General features: G+C 42.0%; 1 protein-coding gene across 1 annotated transcript in view; it reads left to right on the top strand.

Moving 5' to 3' along the window:
- The window catches only part of LOC126456541 (uncharacterized), a 185,935-nt gene that overhangs the window by 104,045 nt on the left and 57,882 nt on the right, over nt 1-24,008 (top strand). The window contains exon 4 of the mRNA XM_050092289.1: nt 4,017-4,102. Coding sequence (XP_049948246.1) covers nt 4,017-4,102 — 86 coding nt within the window. The remainder of the gene's footprint in view (nt 1-4,016; nt 4,103-24,008) is intronic.

Genomic DNA, 24,008 nt, shown 5'->3' with positions numbered 1-24,008 from the left:
TGATCAGGCAAAATAGTCATTTAATCCTTGACAGTAATGTTTCCTTGCATAATAACTGCGATACCAATGGAATACCACAATATGGGTGCCCAAATTATCAACAAACCCCTGCCACATTTCACTCTTGTGACGTAAACTCAGCCAGAAGTTGGAAACTGTGTGAAACAAGACTCATCCAACCAAATGACTTTATTCCTTGCTCTCTAGTCCAGGTTTTAGGGCTTCAGCACCACGGTTTCCTGTTACGGGCATTTGCATCTCTGATGGGTGGTTTATTTAACTGAAGTTCACCCAGAAATTCCCTGCTTATGGAGCTCCTCTTGTGTTATTTTGGTGCTGACAAGGTTCACGATTGGGACATTCAGTTCTGCAGTGAATTTTGCTGCTGTCGTCTTCTTAGTTTTCATCACAATCCTCTTCAGTGACTATCTGTCATGATCACTCTACACACACTTTTGTCAGTCTTATGATTACGGATGATTTTTTTCCAATTTCCTGTGTGCAATATATATCTCAATAAAGTGCCTCTTGAAAACTGACACTTTGGCTACCTTGGAAAACCACTTTGAGGTGATGGCAGTGACACAGCTGTGACAGTCAACATAAATACAAAAAATTCAGCTTGGAGAGGCACAAAGGGTAATAATAACAAATATTTGCATATTCCTAACATATGCCAGTTTGAACAGCAACCAGTACAATCAGAAAAAAGTCACAATTTTTTATCTTTGCTACTGGCTACCAGTTTCAGTACACAGTGCCATACATAAGCCGTTCTCAGCCACATAGTCATCATGTTTGCTTCCCAAATGGGTGTTTCAAAAAAACACTGTACATGAAAATGAAAAATCTAAAGTTGCCTCTACAGATGTGCTATGTATAACAGAACGTCGTTTATAAGTAACAGAAATTGACCAAGTATGCCTAAGCAGATACAGAGATTGGACAAAAATAGAAACACTGTGAGAAATGCATGCTTGAATATAAATGCAGATGCGCGACATGCCTGCTGGTTGCAGTACACCTAATACTGTTCTGGCCATGAATGACACTTTCAATGTATTGAGGACAATGCACTGGTGCCATTTGTGGTGAAATACAACAGTGCAATCAGCAGGCTTGTGTAGCATCTGCATTAATGTTCAAGCACGCATTTCTCATGGTGTTTCTATTTTTGTCTGTGTTTGTTAAGGTGTTCCTGATCAATTTCTGTTACTTATAAATTATGTACTGTTATGCATAGCACATCTGTAGAGACATCTTTAGCTTTTTTCATTTTCATGTACTGTGTTTTTGAAACACCCATTTGGGAAGCAAACATGATGAGTTTGTGCATGGAACAGCTGAAGTACTGTGTACCAAAACTGGTAGCCAGTAGCCAAGATAAAAAATTGTGACTTTTTCTGATTGTGTTGGTTGCTGTTCAGACTGACAGTATGTCAGGAATATGCAAATGTTTGTGATTGTTACCCTTTGTGCCGTCCAAGCTGAATTTTTTTGTACAAAGGTCATTCAGTAGTTAAAGAGGCAAATTGGTCTGGAGAAAAAAGCGTTTATTTTTACAAAATAATACTTTTACTACTTTTCAACATAATCCCCTTGAAAATTTATGCAATTGTTACAACGGGCTACAAGCTTTTTTATTCCGGCTGCAAAGAACTTTTTATCTTGATGTTTGAACCAATTTCCCACAGATTTTTTCACGTCCTCATTGTCCTGGAACCTCTTCCCACGTAATGCCTCCGTAGTGCACCAAACAAATTGAAATACCAGGTAGTAAATTGTGCTGTAAGGGGAATGAGGCAGTACTTCCCAGCACATTTTGTCTATGGTTTCATGGGTTAGTTGAGCAATATGAGGACATGCATTGTCTTGCTGGAGAATCACACCTCTCCTCTGAGATCCACAATGTCGTAACAGGGGGTTTTGAATTTTTTCTTGACAGGTGAGTTGGTGTTCTTCCGTTCCATGCTTTGTCTTTTTGATTCTGGCTCATAATAGTGAACCCAAGTTTCATCACAAGTTAAAATTTTGTTGAGGAAATGCTCTTCTTCTCTTTCACAATATTCCTTTAGCTCTGTGCACACTCTCAACCTGATTTCCTTGTGTAGCTGCATCAGCTCCTTTGGGGCCCGTCTTGCACGTGTTTTGTGGTACTTCAGCTTTTTGCAGATAATGTTATGAACTTTACCAGTACTAACTTGAACTTTATCAGCTATCATTTCCACAGTCACACAGCAGTTGGCATGAATAATATCATCAATTGGACTTTCAAGTGAGGGAGTTGAAACTGCAACTGGTCGGCCAGAACGGTGTTCTGAAAAGGGTTTAGTGATAATATTGGAAATCACAGCAGTTTACAGATGGTGCTCTGGTTACACTGAACGCATCTGTAAATTAATTGTGCCAATAATCTTTTACTAGAAACATTTACAGTAGAGTGTCAACTATTCAAATGTCAGTCTTCCAAACGACTGCTTAACCAAACTGTTACTTGCTAGTGTGTGTGTGTTTGTTTTCACACTTCAGCTTTGCATTATTTCGGGCTGACTGGAAATCAACAATAACTGTGTGGCAGTTTTTGTATGCAAAGTCAAGTGAAATGGTGAGGATGTCAGAGACTTCTATCCACAACACATTACAGCTTTCGGAATAGTTAAACCATGAATTCAACAGATGGCAGCACCACAAATTAGACAGGCTACTGGCTGAAATTACCCCAGGTGGTCAAAGTTTGTACATTTTACAGTACATGAATCAGCTGTTTTTCAAAATTAAAGATGTTGTAATCATGTACCAGTTTTCCAGTTCTTTCTGCAAAAGATTGCTATTTGAGCCACATCATCACAGTGTCCTGCTGTTCATTATGCGAGGAAGCCACAGGAGTTAAGGCTGAGGACACAATCAGTGTGGCAGCATATTATGAGACACTGTGAAGGATGCACAGATCTATTCAGAACAAACAAAGAGTCATGCTGCCGACAGTTGTTGGCATTCTGCCTGACAATCCCTGGCAGCTTGCTGTTGCAAAAACTCAACAGCTTCTACCGTTCAAATGGGAGGTGATGGATTAACCTGCGCAGATGACATATCAAATGAGTAACTGCAGGATATCAAGATGACAATGCTTGGTGGGAAGGTGGCAGTCTTCTTTTTGTGTTAGCAGAAGAGCCAACATCGTGTTACGAGTGGAGGCCAAAATGCACGCGTTTTAGCTCACGCAGGCTAGTGTGAAGAGGGAAGAACTACACTGACATGAGGTCTGGAACACGACAAGGAATGAGAATTCAGAAAGCGGATGTAATTAGTTTGATACTTAACTTTAATCCATTAATGATGAACGTTGCTCTTGACGGTACATGATTCACAATATTATCTGCTCAGAATACATTCTTGAAGATAGTAATTACAGTAACTGAATATGGCGCCTTGCTAGGTCATAGCAAATGACGTAGCTGAAGGCTATGCTGAACTGTCGTCTCTGCAAATGAGAGCGTATGTAGACAGTGAACCATCGCTAGCAAAGTCGGCTGTACAACTGGGGCGAGTGCTAGGGAGTCTCTCTAGACTAGACCTGCCGTGTGGCAGCACTCGGTCTGCAATCACTGATAGTGGCGACACGCGGGTCCGACGTATAATAACGGACCGCGGCCGATTTAAAGGCTACCACCTAGCAAGTGTGGTGTCTGGCTGTGACACCACACTTCTTACAGAGGGAATGTAAAAGTTGGTACATGGTTTAAAAAAATTCTTCAATAGCCATGGTGATTAAGTGGAAAATCAGTAAACCTGTAAATAAATTTTTACTTGTATTCACACTTCATCTGCTGTTCTTTTGGGAGTAATTTGGAGTCTTATGTGGTCATATTTTATTATTTTTATGTTTAACAAATGTAATTATTGTACACTTTTTGACATTTTCCCATATACTAGAAAATAAAATAAATGCAATAATTTCTGTTAAAACTTAATTACTTAATAGTATATTACTTATCAGCATTACTTTTTTTTACCAGTTACAATTATTTCAATATACACTGGAATTGCCATGGTGACAATACATCTCATCAGCTGTGTGATGCTGCTATATGGTGCGATCATGGTAAGTAAACTGTTATAGTAGTTATAAGGGGTGTTCAAAAAGAAATGAGCCAGAGGCATAATTACAGAAACCAGTACCTGTATGTTAGAAGTATTGACCCTGACTGTTGAGACACTTGTTCCACCGTGACACAAGGTGGTGAATGGCTCTCTCATAAAATTCCCGGGGCTGCGATGTTAACCAGTGTAGAACCATGCCAGTCAGCATGGATTCCAAAAACATCGATCATGTGAAACCCAACTCAACTTTTCTCACATGACGTGCTGAGAGTTTTGTATCAAGGCAGTCAGGTAGATGCAGTATTTCTTGATTTCTGAAAAGCATATGACTCAGTACCACATCTACACTTATTGCCAAAAGTTCCATCATATGGGGTATAAACTGAAATTTCCGGGGCTGCGATGTTAACCAGTGCAGAACTGGTTAACATCGAACATCGCAGACCCGTGAATTTTATGAGACAGCTATTCACCCCCTTGCGTCACAGTGGGTCTGGTGTCTCAACACCCAGAGTCAGTACTTCTAACATACAGGTACTGGTGTGTGTAATTATGCCTCCGGCTCATTTATTTTAGAACGGCCCATATATATTAGCTATTTTTTAGTTTTGGTTAAAATCTTCTTTATAAAACTGTAGGACATTATTTTTGAATAGTTCATGTGGAAACCAGCCTTGCATAATTTCATGAACAAATAAATATTAGTCTGCCTACTAAGTATGAGAGCATGTAAAGTTAGCCCTAATGGAGTTACAGTGGAAGGCTACACTGCCTCAGTCAAGTACCATAGGTGATATGTTGATCACAGATTATATCAGCTGTTAGACAGACCACAGCCCAGTTAATGAGTGCTGCACAGCAACAACAAGAACAGTGATGAATCTTGAACCGAATGACATCCACCATGCCAGTCAGCATGGATTCCAAAAACATCGATCATGTGAAACCCAACTCAACTTTTCTCACATGACGTGCTGAGAGTTTTGTATCAAGGCAGTCAGGTAGATGCAGTATTTCTTGATTTCTGAAAAGCATATGACTCAGTACCACATCTACACTTATTGCCAAAAGTTCCATCATATGGGGTATAAACAGAAATTTTTCACTGGATTGAGGACTTTTTGGTAGAGAGGAGACAGCATGTTATCTTGGATGGAGAGTCATCATCAGATGTAAAAGTAACTTGAGGTGTGCTCCAGGGAAGTGTGTTGTGACCATTGCTGTTCATGTCTTGTATTAGTTACATTGTGGACAATATTAATAGTAACCTCAGACTTTTCACTTATGGTGCAGTTATCTATAATGAGGTACCGTTTGAAAGAAGCTGCTTAAATATTCAGTCACATCTTAATAATATTTCAAAGTTGCCCAAAGATTGACAACTTACTTTAAATGTTCAGAAATATAAAATTGTGTACTTCACAAAAGAAGAAAAATGTAGTTTGTTTGTTTTGTTGTAAGATGCAAAAACAACCAAGGTCATACATACCCATGTCAGAACCATAAAACACAAAGATGAAGACAAGTTAAAAGTGACTATACATTAACTGAATCAATGGCAGGGAAGACAGCTCAAAACAGGGACTTGGAGAAAGATCCTTAAAATACATCATAGAGAGAATGGAGGCCCTGAACTAAAAGTTAAAAGTCCTTCCTATATTGCTACGACAGATAAAAAGTAAAATGCAGTCAACAGCCTGCGTCCCCCCAGGGGGTCCACAACTCTTTTGTGGATACGTGCGTAGCGAGCACGGGACCCCGAGCTAGTATGGCCCTCCTTCCTTTCCAGGCTGCATACCTTCCTTTTCCTCATCCTTCCCCATCACCCATCTTGCCTCCCCCCCCTCACCTCCGCCTCTTCCTTTCCATTTCTCCCCTTCTGGGAGTATGCTTAGTGCCTACATCTGGAGACGGACGCTTGAAACTGTAAATTGGTCTCTCTCCAATGCTTTCTCTGCTGGCAAGTCTTTGTCCTTCCTTTGCCCTTCTTTTTTCCTTACCTCTTCTCTTTACCCTTTCCTCCGCTGCGACATTTGAGACCTCTCTTCTTTCCTTTCCTTTTCTTTGTTCCTTCCTTTCTCTTTCTTCCTCCCTGTGCGTGTCTGAAGGCCAACCCACGCATTCCCATGCGTAGCCGGTGATGGGGTAACGCGTAATTCCCCACCCCGGGTAGACAGGTAGGACATGTACGTACCTCCTGGTAATGGCCAGGCCCAGGGAGGGGTGATTACCCGAGCTGATACCTTCCAAAAGTGCCGATTGGTCCCTCCGTCCGTTTCTCGGGAGGTGTGACCTGAGGTGTTAACAATCACCTAAGGCGGGAGTGCCCTCAGAGAGGTCCCCCACAAGGAAGGAGCCCGCCATCGGAGACGCCGGTAATCATGGGGGATACTTCCACAATGGTTTCATCATCATCTACTGTGTCTGCTCACAAGCGTAAGTTCAATGAGTCTCAGCCACGGACAGTTCTTCCATTGTTGCCACAGTTCCTTGTTGTTTCTCGGTCGGGCGACGGTCAAGACTTCTCCACAGTCAACCCTTTCATTATTCAGAAAGGTGTCGACGCAATTGCAGGACCTGTAAAGTCTTGTTCCCGTTTACGAAATGGCACCTTGTTGTTAGAAAAAGTCAGTGCCCTCCAGGCACAAAAATTGCTGCGTGCTTCACTGCTACACACCTTCCAAGTCCGGGTGGAAGTGCACCACACTTTAAATTCATTATGTTGGGTCGTTTACACGCTCCCTCGACGGATTGTCAGACGAGGAAATTCAAAACTACCTGTCCGACCAGGGCGTAACGGCTGTTCATCGAGTCATGAAAAGGGTTGACAAGGATTTGGTTCCAACCCGTACTGTCTTCTTGACATTTCACAGAGTTCATCTTCCATCGAACATAAAAGCGGGCTATGAGATAATTTCCGTTTGCCCTTACGTCCCAAACCCTACGTGTTGCTATCGGTGTCAGTGGTTCAATCATACCAGCCAGTCCTGTTCCAATCTGGCCAAATGCGTTACGTGTGGCAAGGATGCCCATGAGGATGCTTGTCGACCTCCATCCCCTCGATGCATCAACTGTATGGGTGACCACGCTGCTTCCTCTCGAGATTGCCCCATTTTTAAAGACGAATGGCTCATTCAAGAAATCAGAGTGAAGGAAAAGGTGTCGACCTTTGCTGCTCGAAAGTTATTTGTCAGTCAAAAGCCCACTGTGCCTCACACAGGTAACTACAGCACTGTCCTTGCCTCTCCTCGGCCAACAAAGGAGGCAGCCACGCAGACTTGTGATCTCACCTTTAGTGCCACGGTTGTCAAATCGGACAGCACAAAGATCGCCCGTTCAACGTCCGCACTCTCACCTGCTCACTTTATGGCTCACCCTTCATCAGGTTCTGCTAAATCTCAAGCCCCAAAGTCAGACATCCAGGCATCCAAAAAAGAGCCTACTCGCGAAGATTTTTTACGTACCACAACTTCACAACCATCGGTTCCTCCTTCATCTCAACGTTCTGTTTCCAAAAAGGCTAATAAGAAACCCAGTTCCTCTCCTTCTCCACCACGGCGCGTGTCATCTACAGCACCGCCTGGTGGTAACCGCCCTCGGCTGTCTTCTGTGTCGCCGAGGTGCACTGCTGGCGGCCGATCAACCGGCCGATCGCTGGTGGCAGGAGCTGCTCCCAAACAACCTATGGATCAGGATCTTCTGCCTTCGGCTGAATGCCGTTCAAAGCTGTCGGTCGCAAGCTCTGAGCAGTCATTGAGTTGAGGGCAACCTTGGTCACATTCTTCCATTTTATGTCCACCCTATGTCCATTATCCATTGGAATATCCATTGCATTTGAGCCAATCGGGATGAATTGTTGATCCTCTTACGGTCCTACTTGCCGGTCATCTTCTGTCTTCAGGAAACAAAGCTGCGTCCCTATGACCGGTTTGTTCTCCCCCATTTTCAGTCAGTCCGATTTGATCTCCCCTCTGTTGAAGGCACTCCAGCATATGGAGGACTCATGATTCTTCTCCATGATACTCTCCATTATCACCCAATCCCCTTAAACAATTTCTTCCAAGCTGTCTCTGTCCGTCTTTCCCTTTTTGGATACACCTTCTCTCTTTGTACCGTCTACATTCCATCGTCCACACCAATGGCACGAGCTGATCTCCTTCATCTTCTTGGTCAGCTTCCGCCCCCCTATTTGCTCGTTGGGGACTCCAATGTCCATCACCCGCTTTGGGGATCTCCGCATCCTTGTCCACGTGGCTCACTATTGATAGACGTCTTCCACCAAGTGGGTCTTGTTTGCCTCAACACTGGGGACCCTACGTTTTTGTCTGCCTCCACGACAAATTTCTCTCATTTGGACCTTTCGGTCAGTACTGTTCCGCTAGCTCAGTGCTTCGAATGGTTCACTCTTGCTGATACACACTCGAGTGACCACTTTCCATGTGTCCTTCGATTGCAACCACAACTGCCATATATGCACCCAAGACGCTGGAAGTTTGCCCAAGCTGATTGGACACTTTTTTCGTCTCTAGCGACATTCGATGACCGTCACTTTCCTAGCGTCGACGATGAGGTCACTCATATTACAGAAGTTATTCTTACAGCTGTGGAACGTTCAATACCTCGCACCTCCGAATTGCCCCGGCGCCCCCCCCCCCCAGTTCCTTGGTGGAACGAGGCATGCTGTGACGCAATACGTGAGCAGTGACGTGCTCTTCACGTTTTCAGACACCATCTTACTTTGGCCAACTGTATCCACTATAAGCAGTTCCGTGCACGATGCCGTCGCGTCATCCGCGATAGCAAGAAGGCAAGCTGGGACATCTTTACTAGCTCCTTTAACACCTTCACTCCCTCCTCGGAAGTTTGGAGTCGGATTCGGTGGTTATCTGGAGCGCCTAGTTTCTCCCCGGTCTCTGGGCTCACTATTGCACATGATACATTAGTGGACACTGTCGCAATTTCTAACTCATTGAGTCAACACTTTGCTGAGATTTTGAGCTCTTCAAATTACCCACCAGCGTTTCTCCCGAAGAAACATGCAGTGGAAGTGCAACCTCTTGCCCTCTCCTCTCAAAATCGCAAAAGCTACAATGATGCTTTCTCCATGCAGGAACTCCAATATGCGCTCTCTTCTTCTCTCTCTTCCGTCCCAGGACCAGATGGTATCCACATCCAAGTGTTGCTTCATTTATCATACCATAGTCTGCATTACCTCCTTCACCTTTATAATCGAATTTGGACTGACAGTACTTTTCCCAGACGATGGCGGGAAGCTGTCGCCACTCCTGTTCTGAAACCTGGAAAGGACAAACATCTCCCCTCTAGCTATCGCCCCATTTCTCTCACGAGTAGTGTATGAAAGGTTTTGGAGCGTATGTTGAATTGCCATTTAGCCTGGTGGCTGCAGTCCCGCAGTCTTTTAACAACTGCCCAATGTGGTTTCCGAAAGCATCGTTCTGCAGTTGACCTTCTTGTTGCTCTCTCCACTTATATCATGAACAATTTTCTCTGGAAATGCCAAACAGTAGCGATATTTTTTGATCTGGAGAGAGCATGCGATACCTGTTGGAGAACAGGCATCCACTGCACACTGTTCTCTTGGGGCTTTCGAGGTCGGCTGCCACTTTTTCTTTGTGAATTTATGGCAGAGCACACATTTAAAGTGCGGGTGAACACTACTCTCTCCCATACCCTCTCCCAAGAAAACGGGGTACCCCAAGGCTCCATGCTAAGTGTTGTACTGTTTGCCATTGCCATAAATCCAATTATGGATTGTCTTCTTCCTGATGTCTCGGGCTCCCTCTTTCTGGACGATTTTGCGATCTACTACAGCTCTCAACAGACCAGCCTTCTTGAACGACGTCTTCAAGGATGTCTCGATCGCCTCCACTCTTGGAGCATCGAAACCGGCTTCTGCTTTTCTCCCCGTAAGAACGTTTGCGTTAATTTTTGGCGTCGTACGGAGTTTCTTCCGCCTTCCTTACATCTAGGCCCTGTCAACCTTCCATTCACGGACGTCGCTAAATTCTTGGGTCTTATGTTTGACAGAAAACTGTACTAGTGCTCTCATGTTTCCTATCTTTCGGCTCGCTGTCTGTGATCTCTCAACACCCTCCGTGTCCTGAATGGCACCTCCTGGGGAGCGGACCGAGTGGTCCTTCTCCACCTCTGTCGCGCCTTAGTGCACTCGAAATTGGACTATGGAAGCATAGTTTACTCCTCTGCTCGACCGTCTATTCTTCGGCGTCTCGATTCTATCCACCACCGTGGATTACATTTAGTGTCTGGAGCTTTCTACACCAGCCCTGTGGAGAGCCTTTATGCTGAGACTGCTGAACCTCCGCTGTCCAATCGGCAAGCTGTCCTTCTGAGTCGTTATGCTAGCCATCTGTCTTCCATGCCTGCAAATCTGGCCCATGACATTTTTTTCGACGACTCCTTGGATTTAGGGTATGCTGGCCGCCCCTCCTCCCTACTACCATTGGGAGTCCGCTTCCGTCAACTGCTCCGTTCTCTTTCCTTCCACTTGCCTAAAACTTTCTTGACAACTTGGGGTACAGCACCGCCATGGCTCCGGCCCTGGACCTGCCTGCTCCGTGCCCTTTGTATGTTTCCCACGGATGGTACCCTTTCTCTTGTTTATCATCCGGCATTTGCTGCTCTCTGCTCACAAATGAAGGATGCCACATTTATTTACACTGATGGCTCAAAAACATCGTTTGGTGTTCGGAGTACCTATATTGTTGGCGACACCCCACATCGATTTCGGCTTCCCGACCAGTGTTCGGTTTATACTGCAGAGCTTTACACTGTTCTCCAGACTGTCCAATACATCCGTTGCCATCAGCGGATCAGTATGTTATCTGCTCAGACTCTCTCAGCTCTCTCCTCAGTCTCCAAGCTTTCTACCCTGACCACCCTCTGGTCCACCGGATTCAGGACTGCCTCCACTTGCTCCACTTGGGGGGCGTCACTGTGGTGTTCCTCTGGATCCCAGGACATGTTGGTATTTGTGGCAATGAGGTGGCTGATATAGCGGCCATGGCTGCAGTCTCTCTTCTTTGGCCAGCTATTCACATGATTCCCTTCGCCGATCTACAGAGTGTTTTATGTCATCGTGTTGCTCTTTTATGGGACACCCATTGGTCGACACTTCCCACTTCGGGACGTGAAAGCACTTACCTGTACTTGGACCTCTTCCTCCCGACCTCGTCGTCGGGAGGAGGTAATTTTAACTAGACTCCGCATAGGGCACTGTCTTTTTAGCCATCGACATCTTTTAAGCGGCGATCCTCCCCCACTCTGTTTCCAGTGCTCTCAGCTGTGGACGGTGAGACACCTTTTACTTGAGTGCCCCTATTTTACTCCGTTACATGCCCGTCTACAGCTTTCGCCTGATACATCTTCCATTTTAGCAGATGAGACGTGATCAGCCGATCGCGTTCTCGTGTTCATTAGTGCCAGTGAGATGACATCAGTAATTTGAAGCTGTTTTTGGGGACAAACAACCCCCCTTCTATCGTGTTTTTAAGCTTTCCTTCTGTTTTTGGTTTCCCCACTTTTTTGAGTTTTGCTCCCATTGCTGCTGGCAAGCATAAATTAGAACATAAGTGGTTAAAAAAAGGGCATTCCATCAGGAAATGGCGAACCATCAAAGGTTGAGGACAGTGGGAACGAAGTGGTGGGGGATCACCACTTAACTAATGGCGATGGCTATAAAGACAGTGCCGAATACACATTCTGGCTAAAATGATCCCTTCATGGCGAGAGGGCTGAGAGGAGGTCAACCAAGCTGCTGGGAGAGATTTAATTCTCCGGAGGCTGTTCCTATGAAGGGAAGATAAGTGGTGATGCTAAAGTGACAGACTGAAGCACAGAGCTCATCGGAGGGAATGGAAGAACTAGCAGGCAGAGGTAGGAGAACTGCAGCCTTGGCAGCAGTGTCAATGCCCTTGTTTCCTTTCAGACCAATGTGACCATGGACCCATCACAGTGGCTCCATCAAGAGTGAGCAAGTGAAAGATTTCCTGGATCCATTGCACACAGGGGTGGACGGCGTACAGCACACAGAGGCTCTGAAGGACGCTGAGAGAGTCAGAGCAAATGACACAATTGAAAATCCTGTCTTACTGGATGTAGTGCATGGCCTGATACAGGGCAAATAGTTCCGCTGTAAAAACTGAGCAGTGTTCTGGAAGTCAATAACGAAAATCATCAGTGCCAGTGATGGAGGCACACCCGACACCGTGGTCAGTCCTAGAGCCATCAGTGTACGCAAAGGTACTGTCACGAAGTCCCATGCTATGTTCGAGAAATTTACGACGATAGAGTGAGTCTGGAGTAGAGTCCTTATGAAGTGAATGAAGTCCAAGGTGAACATGGGCCGTCGCACGATGCCAAGGTGGTAAAGGTTTCACACCCTTCGGGAAAGTGGCAGGTAGCGTGAAGTTCAGCTGTTGGAGCAATAGCCAAAAGCAAACTCCAGGAGGTAACAGAGAATAGGGATGCACCCCATACTGGCTGTCAAAGGAGTCATCGTAGAAGTAGGCACAGGATGTTGGCCAGGCATGGCAGATAAATTGTATGCATATTTGCTGAGGAGAACATTACTTCAGTAAGACAGCAGTAGTCCAGAAGCTTCTGCGTACAGACTATCAACCGGACTAGTGTAATAGGTGCCAGTGGCCAAATGGATGCCACAATGATGGTTTGCATTGAGATGGGGTAAAATGGATGGATGTGCAGATGCATAAATGAAACACCCATAGTCTAGTTTTGAACGGACAAGAGGTAGGTACAAATAGAGTAGGCTGATTCAGTCTGCTCCCTTGGAAGTACCACTGAGGACACATAGGACAGGTGGTAGACTTTGGTTTATTGGTAAAATACTTGGGTAGTCCAACCAGTCTACAAAGAAGATTGCTTACAAATCACTCATGCAACTGGTTCTAGAGCAGTGCTCAAGTGTGTAGGCTTGCACCAAATAGGACTAATAGGGGATACTGAATTTATACAGAGAAGGGCAGCACAAATGATCACAGATTTGTTTGACCCATGGGACAGAGTTACACTGATGCTGAAAAAACTGAACTGGCAGACTCTTGAAGATAGACGTAAACTGCCCCGAGAAAGCCTATTATAAAAGTTCCAAGAACCAGCTTTAAATGATGACTCCAGGAATATACCACAATTCCCTAGGTATTGCTCATGTGGGAATCGTGAAGATAAGATTAGAATAATTACTGCACACACAGAGGCATTCATAAAAGCATTCTTGCCATGCTCCATTCTTGAACGTAGTGTGAAGAAATCCTAATAACTAGTGTAACAGGATGTATCCTGTGCCATGCACTTCACAGTGGTTTGCAGAGTACGGATATAGATGGACATTTAGATGTAGAATGACAATAACTGGTAACTAGCCATATTATACAGAACCAACCCATTTTCTAAAGTACATAAACCACCCTCCCACACTTATACTTCTGATTACTTCTAACCTTAAGGTACAGACATTAGTATGATTTCAGGAATGGTGTGCTTGCAGTTGTTCCAGAGTTGTTTTCATTTTATGCCCGATGTGAAAGGAGTGATATTTATCAACTTAACAGCAGCCTATGGCCTTGTCAGTCACCAGCTGCTACTAGTTAAGATCTACAATCTAACTAAGGATTTTAACCTATGCAGTGTTCCACTGGTTCTTTACCATGATATTGGCAGGCAAAGTAAAGTCTGATCGGGAGCTAAGACTTTGTCTTATCCAACCTTGCTCACCTTAGTTATTTCTGTACACTTGGCAACCTCTTCTGATTAAACCTCATTTCACAAAGTACTGCAGTTGCTGCTGCAAGTTAAGACCACAAATATAACATACAATTCGAAATAAATGCATTACTTCTGATAAACAACTCTTGTTTACAATGACCACATGATACAAAAGTGCTTCATCATTCAGAACATCACAATTAAAAAATTCCCCATGAAATCACAGGCATTCGCATATCTCCCTTCCTCCATGGCTTGCACCATATCTCCAAGGCAGGACCCGACAACACAGAATGAACTGCCTGACCAGCAGGTTCTGCGAACATGGTATGATGTTTATCATTGTTCAAGCTTGCAGATATACTGTGTTCATCCATTTCATAATGTGTGTATGAATAAAATGTACATCCAAACAGTATATTGTCAAATTACTTACAAAAATAAACTTTTTAGCCAATAATCATTTGTCGATTCGAAAAATGCTTGTGCAATGCATCAATTCACCAAAGTGATATGTTATAGCACAGGTTCCTCCCTGTAGGTGAGTGATGTTGTCACCACAATAAATATTCAAAGTCCAGAACTATCAACTAAAAGCATCAATACCTTGTGTGTATTTGATGTACAACTGTAGCTGTACTTATATCCCATTTGTAATAAATATATTTATTGAAGTTTGTTAGATGTGGTATGTTCCACAACGAATTTTCAACCATCAGTTATAAGCATGTATTTGCTCAACTGTTATTTGATTAAATTTCCTAGCCTTTCTACCAGGTAATCGTTCTTTTACTATGGATATGGGACATCGGATAACAAATGTTTGTTACTCCTGTTTCATATAATCAAATATATTTCTTCCAGTAATCAAGCTTTTCTATCCATGCTCATAACATTTTCAGAAATCATTGGAGATTTGCTACACTTCAGGCATGCCTGAAAATACAGGTTTTAATAAATAGATATAAGATGGGTTCCATGATGGAGACTATTGAATGTGGTAAAGAGGAATGAAACCCAAGGTACTCCAGGAGGAGGAGAAAGAAAGTCAAAGAAAGACTAAGCGTGTTAGGAGCTAAGAGAGGAAGAAAACAGACCCCAAAGACTGCTCCAGGATTTTGTCCCCTTACAGCTTCATTGAGGAGCTGGAGGATTAAGTTGTTCAGCATACCCTACAGAATGAACTTCCCCGTTTCACTGATACAGGCCCGAGAAAATTTGCACTAACAGCTTACTGTTCATGCTAAGTGGAGAGGGTAGCAACATGACACAGTACTAACCTTTGTCTTTGTAAATTCCACATTCAAATTAAAACAATTCCATGGATTAAAATAACCCAAAGCTCCCATAGAAAATTTTTATAAACGGTGTCACTTATCATTTCCAATAAAAAAAAATGAAAAATCAGAGTCATCTAGGAGAAGTATATGAGATGCTACAAAACTCGCAAGAGTTATACTGGGATATTGCCCTGTGTAGTTCTTACAGGGAACACCACATTCATTGTCATGAGGTCAGTTTCCTCATCAAAAACCTTCAGCATTCATAAACTGTCACTGACCCACAGGAGTTGCATGTTTTAAAAATGTGACAAGCATTTGTTGTCAGACATTCTATAATCAGTTGCTTATGTTTCCGATCCTGAAGGATAACATACAAAACTCAGACACTTGCCTTTTTATTATGTGATCTTTAAATCAGTGTATGAAACAGATTAACAAACACAGGCAAATTCATCTACTTTGCTGTTTTGGAGGAACCACAAAACTAATGGTATCAATATCCATCATTTTGATTTGCAGCTCCTTGTATTGGCAGTGTATGCAGTTAAAATTGTTGGATGTGAGGTCCGCCAGTTATGCAAAACACCGTTTTTCTTAGTACCCAAACATGTTTTGGCACCACTGTGCCATCATCAGTGGGTTTTCATTTTTATTTACTCTGCAATGTGAACATTTTTGTTAAATGATTATGAAATTATGTGCATTTTTAGTTCAAACAACAGATTGTTTCTTTTTGTAAATACCTTTACATTTGGTGTGCAAGAATTTCTGGATCACTTGTGTGTTTATTACTACAGGTAGCTTGGCATCTGCAACCAAACAATATTGGTGAGAAAGTTTTTTGCTGGGAGTTAACCTATCTACTAGAATGTAATTCAGTTTTCCATGATGCTTTCGCGCCTGTATTCGTTTTTACTTACGTTTTCATGTTGCAAGCACTTCCATTCTCTGCATCATGCTGAGGTGTTGTGATGCACACGTAACTGTAACAAGTATTTTCCACAAATAATGTAGTAAAACACTTTTCACTTCACCAGAACACAGTGTGATTGTGGTTTGTTGTGTGTCCCAGCCCTGTCAGTGTTCCTTTGTTCACCAGAGAGATTGGTGCCAAATTTGAATTTTGTTTGCATTTTATCTTTGTGTGTGTGTGTGTGTGTGTGTGTGTGTGTGTGTGTGTGCGTGCGTGCGTGCGTGCGTGCGTGTGTGTGTGTGTGTGTGTGTGTGTGTAGACTTTGTTTGTTTGTGCTGTTTGTATTTGTAAAGTTCTTTTAATGTGTTAAATAGTGTGCCCTCGCAGAGTGTAGTGCATTCGTTTAAGACCTGCATGTTTGTCCTACGTACACTGACTGGCAAGTGTTGCATGTAAGTTCATATATTCTTGATCTGTTAAATTTATCCATTGTTGTTTCTTGTGTTCTGATCTTTTTCTGTGTTGTGTTCTCCATCCTGTATCCTACTTGGAGTCTCTGTTTCTTTAATATGTTGCCTACACACACACACACACAAATATAAAATGCAAACAAAACTCAAATTTGGCACCGAACTCTCTGGTGAACAAAGGAACACTGACGGGGCTGGGACACATAACAAACCACAATCACACTGTGTTCTGGTGAAGTGAAAAGTGTTTTACTACTTTATTTATGTAAAATACTTGTTATAGTTACATGTGCATCGCAACACCTCAGCATGATGCAGAGAATGGACGCGGAAAACTGAATTACATTCTAGAAGATAGGTTAACTCCCAGCAAAAAACTTTCTAACCAACATCACTTGTTTGCAGATGACAAGCTACCTGTAGTAATTAACACACAAGTGATCCAGAAATTCGTGCACACCAAATGTAAAAGTATTTACAAAAAGAAACAATCTGTTGTTTGAACTAAAAATGCACATAATTTTATAATCATTTAACAAAAATGTTCACATTGCAGAATAAATAAAAACAAAAACCCACTGATGATGGCACAGTGGTGCTGAAACATGTTTGAGTACTGAGAAAAACCGTGTTTTGCATAACTGGCAGACCTCACATCCAGTAATGGTACCAACTTATGTAGTAACTCTAAAGATGCACCTCTTTCCACAGAAAGATTATCTTTAAACATTCTTTTAATATTCCACAGTGATAGTTTCCCTATTTATGTATCCTCCTTTTTCTCTCAGTTATAGGTCATCCTTTTCCTCTGTGTTCACATATCTTATCAAACACACCATACGCACTTACAGATTAGGGTACAATTTATGTTAATGATCACCTTTCTATCTGCCCATTTCATATATGTACTAACTGAGAAAACAAGCATTGCCCGAATATTCAGTTTGCCAGTTTTTTTGTTAGAAACAAAAACAAAAAAATGAACTGTGTTTGTAGTGTAGTACTGGAAAAATTTCATTTCCGTGTATTCAAGAGAAGACCTTTGAAATTATAAAACAGTTGTACAAAGATATATACTTGATGTACAAAAGTACAAGTACAGTGTTCAAATTTAGAAACGTAGTATGCAAAACACAAATTCAACATCCAGCTCCGCTTAGAAAAAGAAATATCTAATCTAGGTTGCTCAGTCTATTTGCTGGCTAAAGTTTGTTAATTTCTGTTGTTTGCCATGTACTAATGTAAAACCCTGGTAGTTGTAAAAGAACTTTTCTTATGAGACTGTCTTTTGATCATCATAAAACTCTCATACACTACCTTTACTATTCCAGTATGACATGACTGTCAGTAATGCCACTTAAACTATTTTGAACACCATTCCTCGTATTAACAACGTGGCCATATTGCCTGACATATTCAGTAATAAGGTAATAAAACAAGAAGCACGTATAAATACAATTCGCACCAGGTTACAGAAGAGAGACATTGTGTTAGTAATGCTCCAGGATGTTTCTAGACCAAGCAGTATACCCTCCTAAATTTTTTGCAGCAGCAGACAAAATAACTGATTTCTGAACAGTTTTTCTAACATTACACAGTGACACAAATTCATCTTAACACTATTCTTCCCCTCCAACAATAAACAAATAATTTGTAGATAATATCATTACCTCAGGTAAGTAAATAAGAGTAAACAAAATTGTCAAAATTGTAAAATTTTAACCAACATTGTAAACTAAATAAAAGTGCTTCCAGTACAGATACTGGTTTTTGAGAGGCAAACCTCATCAGAAATGCCCTGTGGTGTCCTCAACGTAAAATAACTGAACTTCCTCTGGGATTTGGGCAATAGAAACATCTTAAATCTAGGCTACTACAAAAGGTGACAAAAGTCATGGAATATCGATATGAACATATCTGGTTGTCAGTAGTATCATGTACACAAGGTATAAAAGGGCAGTGCATTGGCAGAACTGTCATTTCTACTGAGGCCATTCTTGTGAAAAGGATTCTGCCTTTGGACGAAGAATAGTATTTGGAGCTAGATGCATGGTTTTGTAAACCCTCATCTCAGTTTAGTAAACGCCTTTTCATTACTGCTGTGGAAGCCGAGTTGCCACTGTTGTTATGGTAGGCCGAGGTTTTGAGTTCGTGAAACAGCTCGTGGTGCAGTACACCACTAAGTCAATTTCTCCCTGCCACTATTACACAGCTATGCCCCAGCTTCATGTAACAGGATAGGAGAACGAAGGTCCTACAGCACTCCAACAGATTATTAACAAAGTCACACAAATGAGTTAGAAAGGTTTTCTTATCTTTGCGAGTTGTTGAATAACAAAAGTCTGCAACACTGCATGTAATATATCACAAAAAATGCCCCCAATGGCTAGGTGCAAATAATCATAGGTACCCTTCACAGTATGTACCTAACAAATGCAATTTACAACTGTCTGTTCACTTCTAAGAGTTCACTAAACAATGTTTCCTGTCTAAGTCAGCCCTGGACAATGATCTATAAACAAGTGGGCAAGAGCTGTCCTTCTATCTTCTGAGTAGGCTTCTGTCCGTTACCGTCCAGTCATTTGCAGATTGTAGTGAGCTGGCAATTGGCTGAGGCAAAGTCGATATCTTCATCCTCAGTGCCGCCCGCGGTGCTGGAGGAACTCACATAAGTGATGAATCTCTTTGGCACTGGCACTAGCTTGCATCTTTGTATCTGTGGTGCTTTTGCCCTGACTGTATCTTGTTCGGATGACACAGCACATGCAACATTCCATTTTGGAAATTGTTAGGGAACTCAGTATTCTGAGATCCACAGTGAGAAGAATGTGCTGGGAATACCAAATTTCAGGCATAACTCTCAGCATGGACATTGACCTAGGGCAGCAGAATATGTGTAGAGTTATCAGTGCTAACAGAGAAGGGATTAGCATATTTCATCAAAATATAAGAGGTATTAGAGACAATGTTAGTGAACTGCTTATAGATGTTGACTCTGACATTATTGGTATATCGAAGCACCACTTAAATAATTTGACAATTCAGTGGCTTCCTTTACCAGGATACAGATTAGGTGGCTGTTTTTCAAGAAGTTCTTTGCAGAGTTGGGGAATGGCCATGTACGTAAAAAACAGTGTCCCATTTGAGTCCATAGACATATCACAGCACCGCACTGAACAGGTATGTGAATGTTGTGCAGGGGCAGTTGAATTTAGTGAAACTAAACTTCTAATTGTTTTTGTTTATAGGTCCCCTAATTCTGACTTCAGAGCATTTCTGCTCAAGCTAGAGAGGGTACTTTATTCACTTTATAGGAAGTGCCAAAAATTAGTTATATGTTGTGACTTCAATATTAATTTTGTATAAGATTGTTCAAGAAAAAGGATATTGGTAGATCTCCTAAACTTGTATGCTCTGATGCACACTGTGCTTTTTCCAATCAGCGTGCAGGGGAACAGTAGCACAGCCGTAGACAATATTTTTTTATTCTTCATTACTAGATGGGCATTCTGTTAGTAAAAAAAATGAATGGCCTTTCAGACCATGATGGAAAAATTTTAACATTAAAAGGCTTTTGTACTCAAACAATTGTTATGTATAATTACAAATTATGTAGTAAAGCTAATCCAGTGGCAATAGAGAGTTTTTTAAACCTTGTTAAGGAACAAGAGTGGCAGGATGTTTACAGTGCCAATAACATAGATGACAAATATAATGCTTTCATTAACACGTTTCTCATGTTTTTTGAGAGTTGCTTCCCAATGGAACATTCTAAACAGTGTACTAGCAGTAAAAGGCAGTGTGGGTGATAGATTAGTGGGAGAAGTATACCATGCAGAACAAAGCAGGAATTATATCAAAATGTTAGAAGTAGTCACTGTCAAGCTACAGTAGCCCATTACAAACAGTATTGTAAGGTGCTTAAAAATATTATTAGGAAGGCAAAGAGTAGGAGGTATGCAAGTAGAATAGCTAATTCACAGGATAAAATTAAAACCATACGATCAGTTGTGCAGGATGTGTCTAGTCAACAGCACAAGGTTGACAATATAAAGTCAGTTCGCAGTAAAAATATTTCTGTTACTGATAAGTCAGATATATGTGGCGTAAGTTTGTGAACCTCTGGTCGACCCCTGTTCACTAGTCTGGGTATTCTGACATTGGCCTCCCAATATATATATTCTTTACTGTCATTTCTTGTTAACATTATAGGCTTATTCCGAAGAATTAGCAGCTTTCACTCAATTAATACTAAGCAGAAATCCAATCTGCATTTGGATTGCACTTCCTTGACTCATGTGCAGTATACTGCTGCATCCATTTTCAAAAAGCTACCACAAGAATTCAAAAATCTTAGCAGTAATCCAAGCATTTTCAAATAGAAACTAGAGAGTTTCCTTGTGGGTTAATCCTATTCTGTCGAGGAGTTCCTTGAAAAATTAAGCTGATTCCTATGTTACAATGTTGACTGCATTTATTTAAACTTATACCTTGACTTTTTTTAGGTTCATAAACATTTGATTTTATCTGTTATTACTTTTACGTTGTAATTTCATGTACTGGCATGTTCCATGACCTTGGAGCTTTACTCCTCAATTTGGTCATACAGAACTAGACATGTAAACAAATAAATAATAGACAAGCAACACTGCATGAAATAGCCACAGAAACCAATTTGGGACGTATGATGAATATATCTGTTAGGACAGTGTGGCGAAATTTGGTGTTAATGGGCTATGGCAGCAGACGACTGATGCAAGTGCCTTTGCTAACAAAACATCGCCTCGAGTGCCTGTCCTGGGCTCATGACCATAACGGTTGGACCCTAGCCAACTGAGAAACCAAAGCCAGGTCAGATGAGTCTCAACATCAGTTGGTAAGAGCTGATGGTATGGTTCGAGTGTGGCGCAGATCCCACGAAACCATGGACCAGAGTTGTTAAGAATGCATTGAGCAAGCTGATGGTGGCTCCATAATGGTGTGGGCTGTGTTTATATGGAATGGACTGGGTCCTCTGGTCGAACTGAACTGATAATTGAGTGCCAATGGTTAAGCTAGTTGGAGACCATTTGCAGCCATTCATAGACTTGATGTTATGGATGACAATGTCACTCACTGTTTTATCTATTTCTGCATTAGATTGAGGTGACTTACAGATGATTCAATCTTTTATTGCAGTTTGTTATCAACTAAATGAACTATACGCTCTCCAAACTCTGGTCACTGGTCTTATATCTATCGAGCATTCCTTGCATGGCATGTGTGCATGTTAAACATTAAAACCATATTCCTGCTGACCATCGTGGTGTGATGTGAAATTTTACTTGACTTGCTGGGTTGGTCTCATGTAATGTGAAGATGATTGTCCTCAAATAGCTGCAGATAAAATTTTTCTTGCAGCAAGATGGGGCCCTGTTGGGGTGGAGGTGAGTCTACTGCAGGATGCTGCCAGTGTGTTGTCGTCAGCCAGTGGTGCAGTTGGTGGCCCAGTTCCATGATGAGCTAATTGTAGGATTAACCTGAATCATCATAGAACACACATACACTCTACCTCGCAAGGAGTCTGTTGTCCTCTGCCGGCTGTGCATTGGGCACACCCGGATGACGCACAGCCACCTATTGCGCCGTGAGGACCCACCTCTCTGTCGCTGCGGCTCCACTTTGGCGGTGGTCCACATTTTGTTGGCCTGTCCCCTTTTAGCTGTTCTCAGGCAGACGTTTGCACTGTCTGATACGCTCCCTGCCCTTTTAACAGATGACACTATCATGGCAGTCTTAGTTTTGCGTTTTATTTTGGCAGGGGGCTTTTATCACTTAATCTGAGTGTTTGTCATTTTTTTGTTTTTGTGTCTGGCCTTTGGCCTACGATTTTAGCCTGGGTTATTTTTTTTTTTGTGTGTGTTTCTAGGTGGTTGGCTTTTCCTTTTTTGTCTCTATGGTCGGCCAACCACTGTCACACTCTGTGTGATTTTAATTCCTTTTGTCTGGTCTCTGTCTGAGTCTTTCTTGCCCTGTGTCATCTGTTGTCATCTCCATTGTTCGTTTTTATTCTGTGTGGATGTCTGAAGTTTTGGGAAAAGGGACCGATGACTGTAGCAGTCTGGTCCCTTCAATCCCACAAACCAACCAACCACATACACTCTGCCTGGCTCTGTCCCATAAAAGCAGAATTCTAGTATCTTTGTACAGCAGACAAGTTGAATGCAACCTCGGGATGCACAGAGCTAGTTTCAGAGCTCAGTTCTGCACCTTCTGCTGTGCCGTGAAGTGAATTAGTGGCCTTCCCCCACATCATGACCACGTACTCTAACAGTGGTTTGACCATGTTCAGTAGAGTGTAATGCCATGGAGTGGCAGCAGTGACAACCGTAGATTAAGCAGTGGATACACGGCACAGAGATGTCCCATTGCTCTGCTTCTGACGTCATGTATATGTTGGGGCCCAGATGAGCCTTTGGTCAAGGATCAGCCTGAGGTACTTCACGGTCTTCATCCATAGGATGGGGACTTGGCACTCCTCCAAACTAGTAAGTGTATAGCCTGAAATAGGGGCCACATTTGAAAATCTTTGCTTTGTTCCAGTGCTCTAAATCTTACTTGACTGCTTGAGATCTGATTGTACATTGTGTTAAATTCTTGTTCAGTTAATTCTTATAATGTTTCAGGTCCTTATTCACATCTCTAAATTGCTCATTTACTTAATTTTAAACTAAATTTCACTGTTTTGGTGTTTCTGAATTTAGCTGTAATTGCAGTATACTAGTTCAATATCTTCCTTTTTCGATACATGACTCATTGGTACACTGTTCTATTGCTTTGTTTGTTGTTTTTATTTCATTTTCTTTCAATTTGGTTCTAGTATTCTCTAGTGTTGTGGTTTTATTATTATTATTAATATTATTATTTTGTTCCCTATATTGGATGCTGGTAGTAAATTCCTGTAAGTCATTACTCAGTTGCACCCTAAACGCTCTGAACCAAGCCACAAGATCCGAATCCATTCTTCTTGTCATCATGGGCATACATTGTCTACAGTAACATGTGTTTAATTAGCGTCAGTTTAATATTGTAATAAGGCTGGCTACGCCACTGTAGTCCACCCACAAACTCTAGTTGCAAACACACAAACAGTTTATCCCAAAATATACACACCACCACCAGAAAAAGGAAGATACTTTTGGATGAAGTAAAGTCTGGTGAAGTAAAGTCTGGTCAGGAGCTAAGATTTCATATTATCCAGACTTGCATAACCCATTATTTCAGCACTCTCACCACTCTCTTCTGATCGAATTTTGTATTGCCAGGTGTTGCAGCTACTGCTGGAAATTAAGAGTACATATCTAACATCCAGTTCTCTAAATAAATACGATGCTCTTGATTAATGACTTACGGTATATTGTACTCTTGTTTACAGAGACCATGCAATACAAAATTGCTTCATCATTCAGAACATCACAGTAAAATTGCTAAGGACAA

This window comes from Schistocerca serialis, chromosome 2 (genome assembly GCF_023864345.2).
Source record: "Schistocerca serialis cubense isolate TAMUIC-IGC-003099 chromosome 2, iqSchSeri2.2, whole genome shotgun sequence".
NCBI classification, from domain to species: Eukaryota; Metazoa; Arthropoda; class Insecta; order Orthoptera; family Acrididae; genus Schistocerca; species Schistocerca serialis.
Note: the sequence above shows the minus strand (reverse complement) of the source record. Positions and strands in the feature narration are given on the sequence as shown.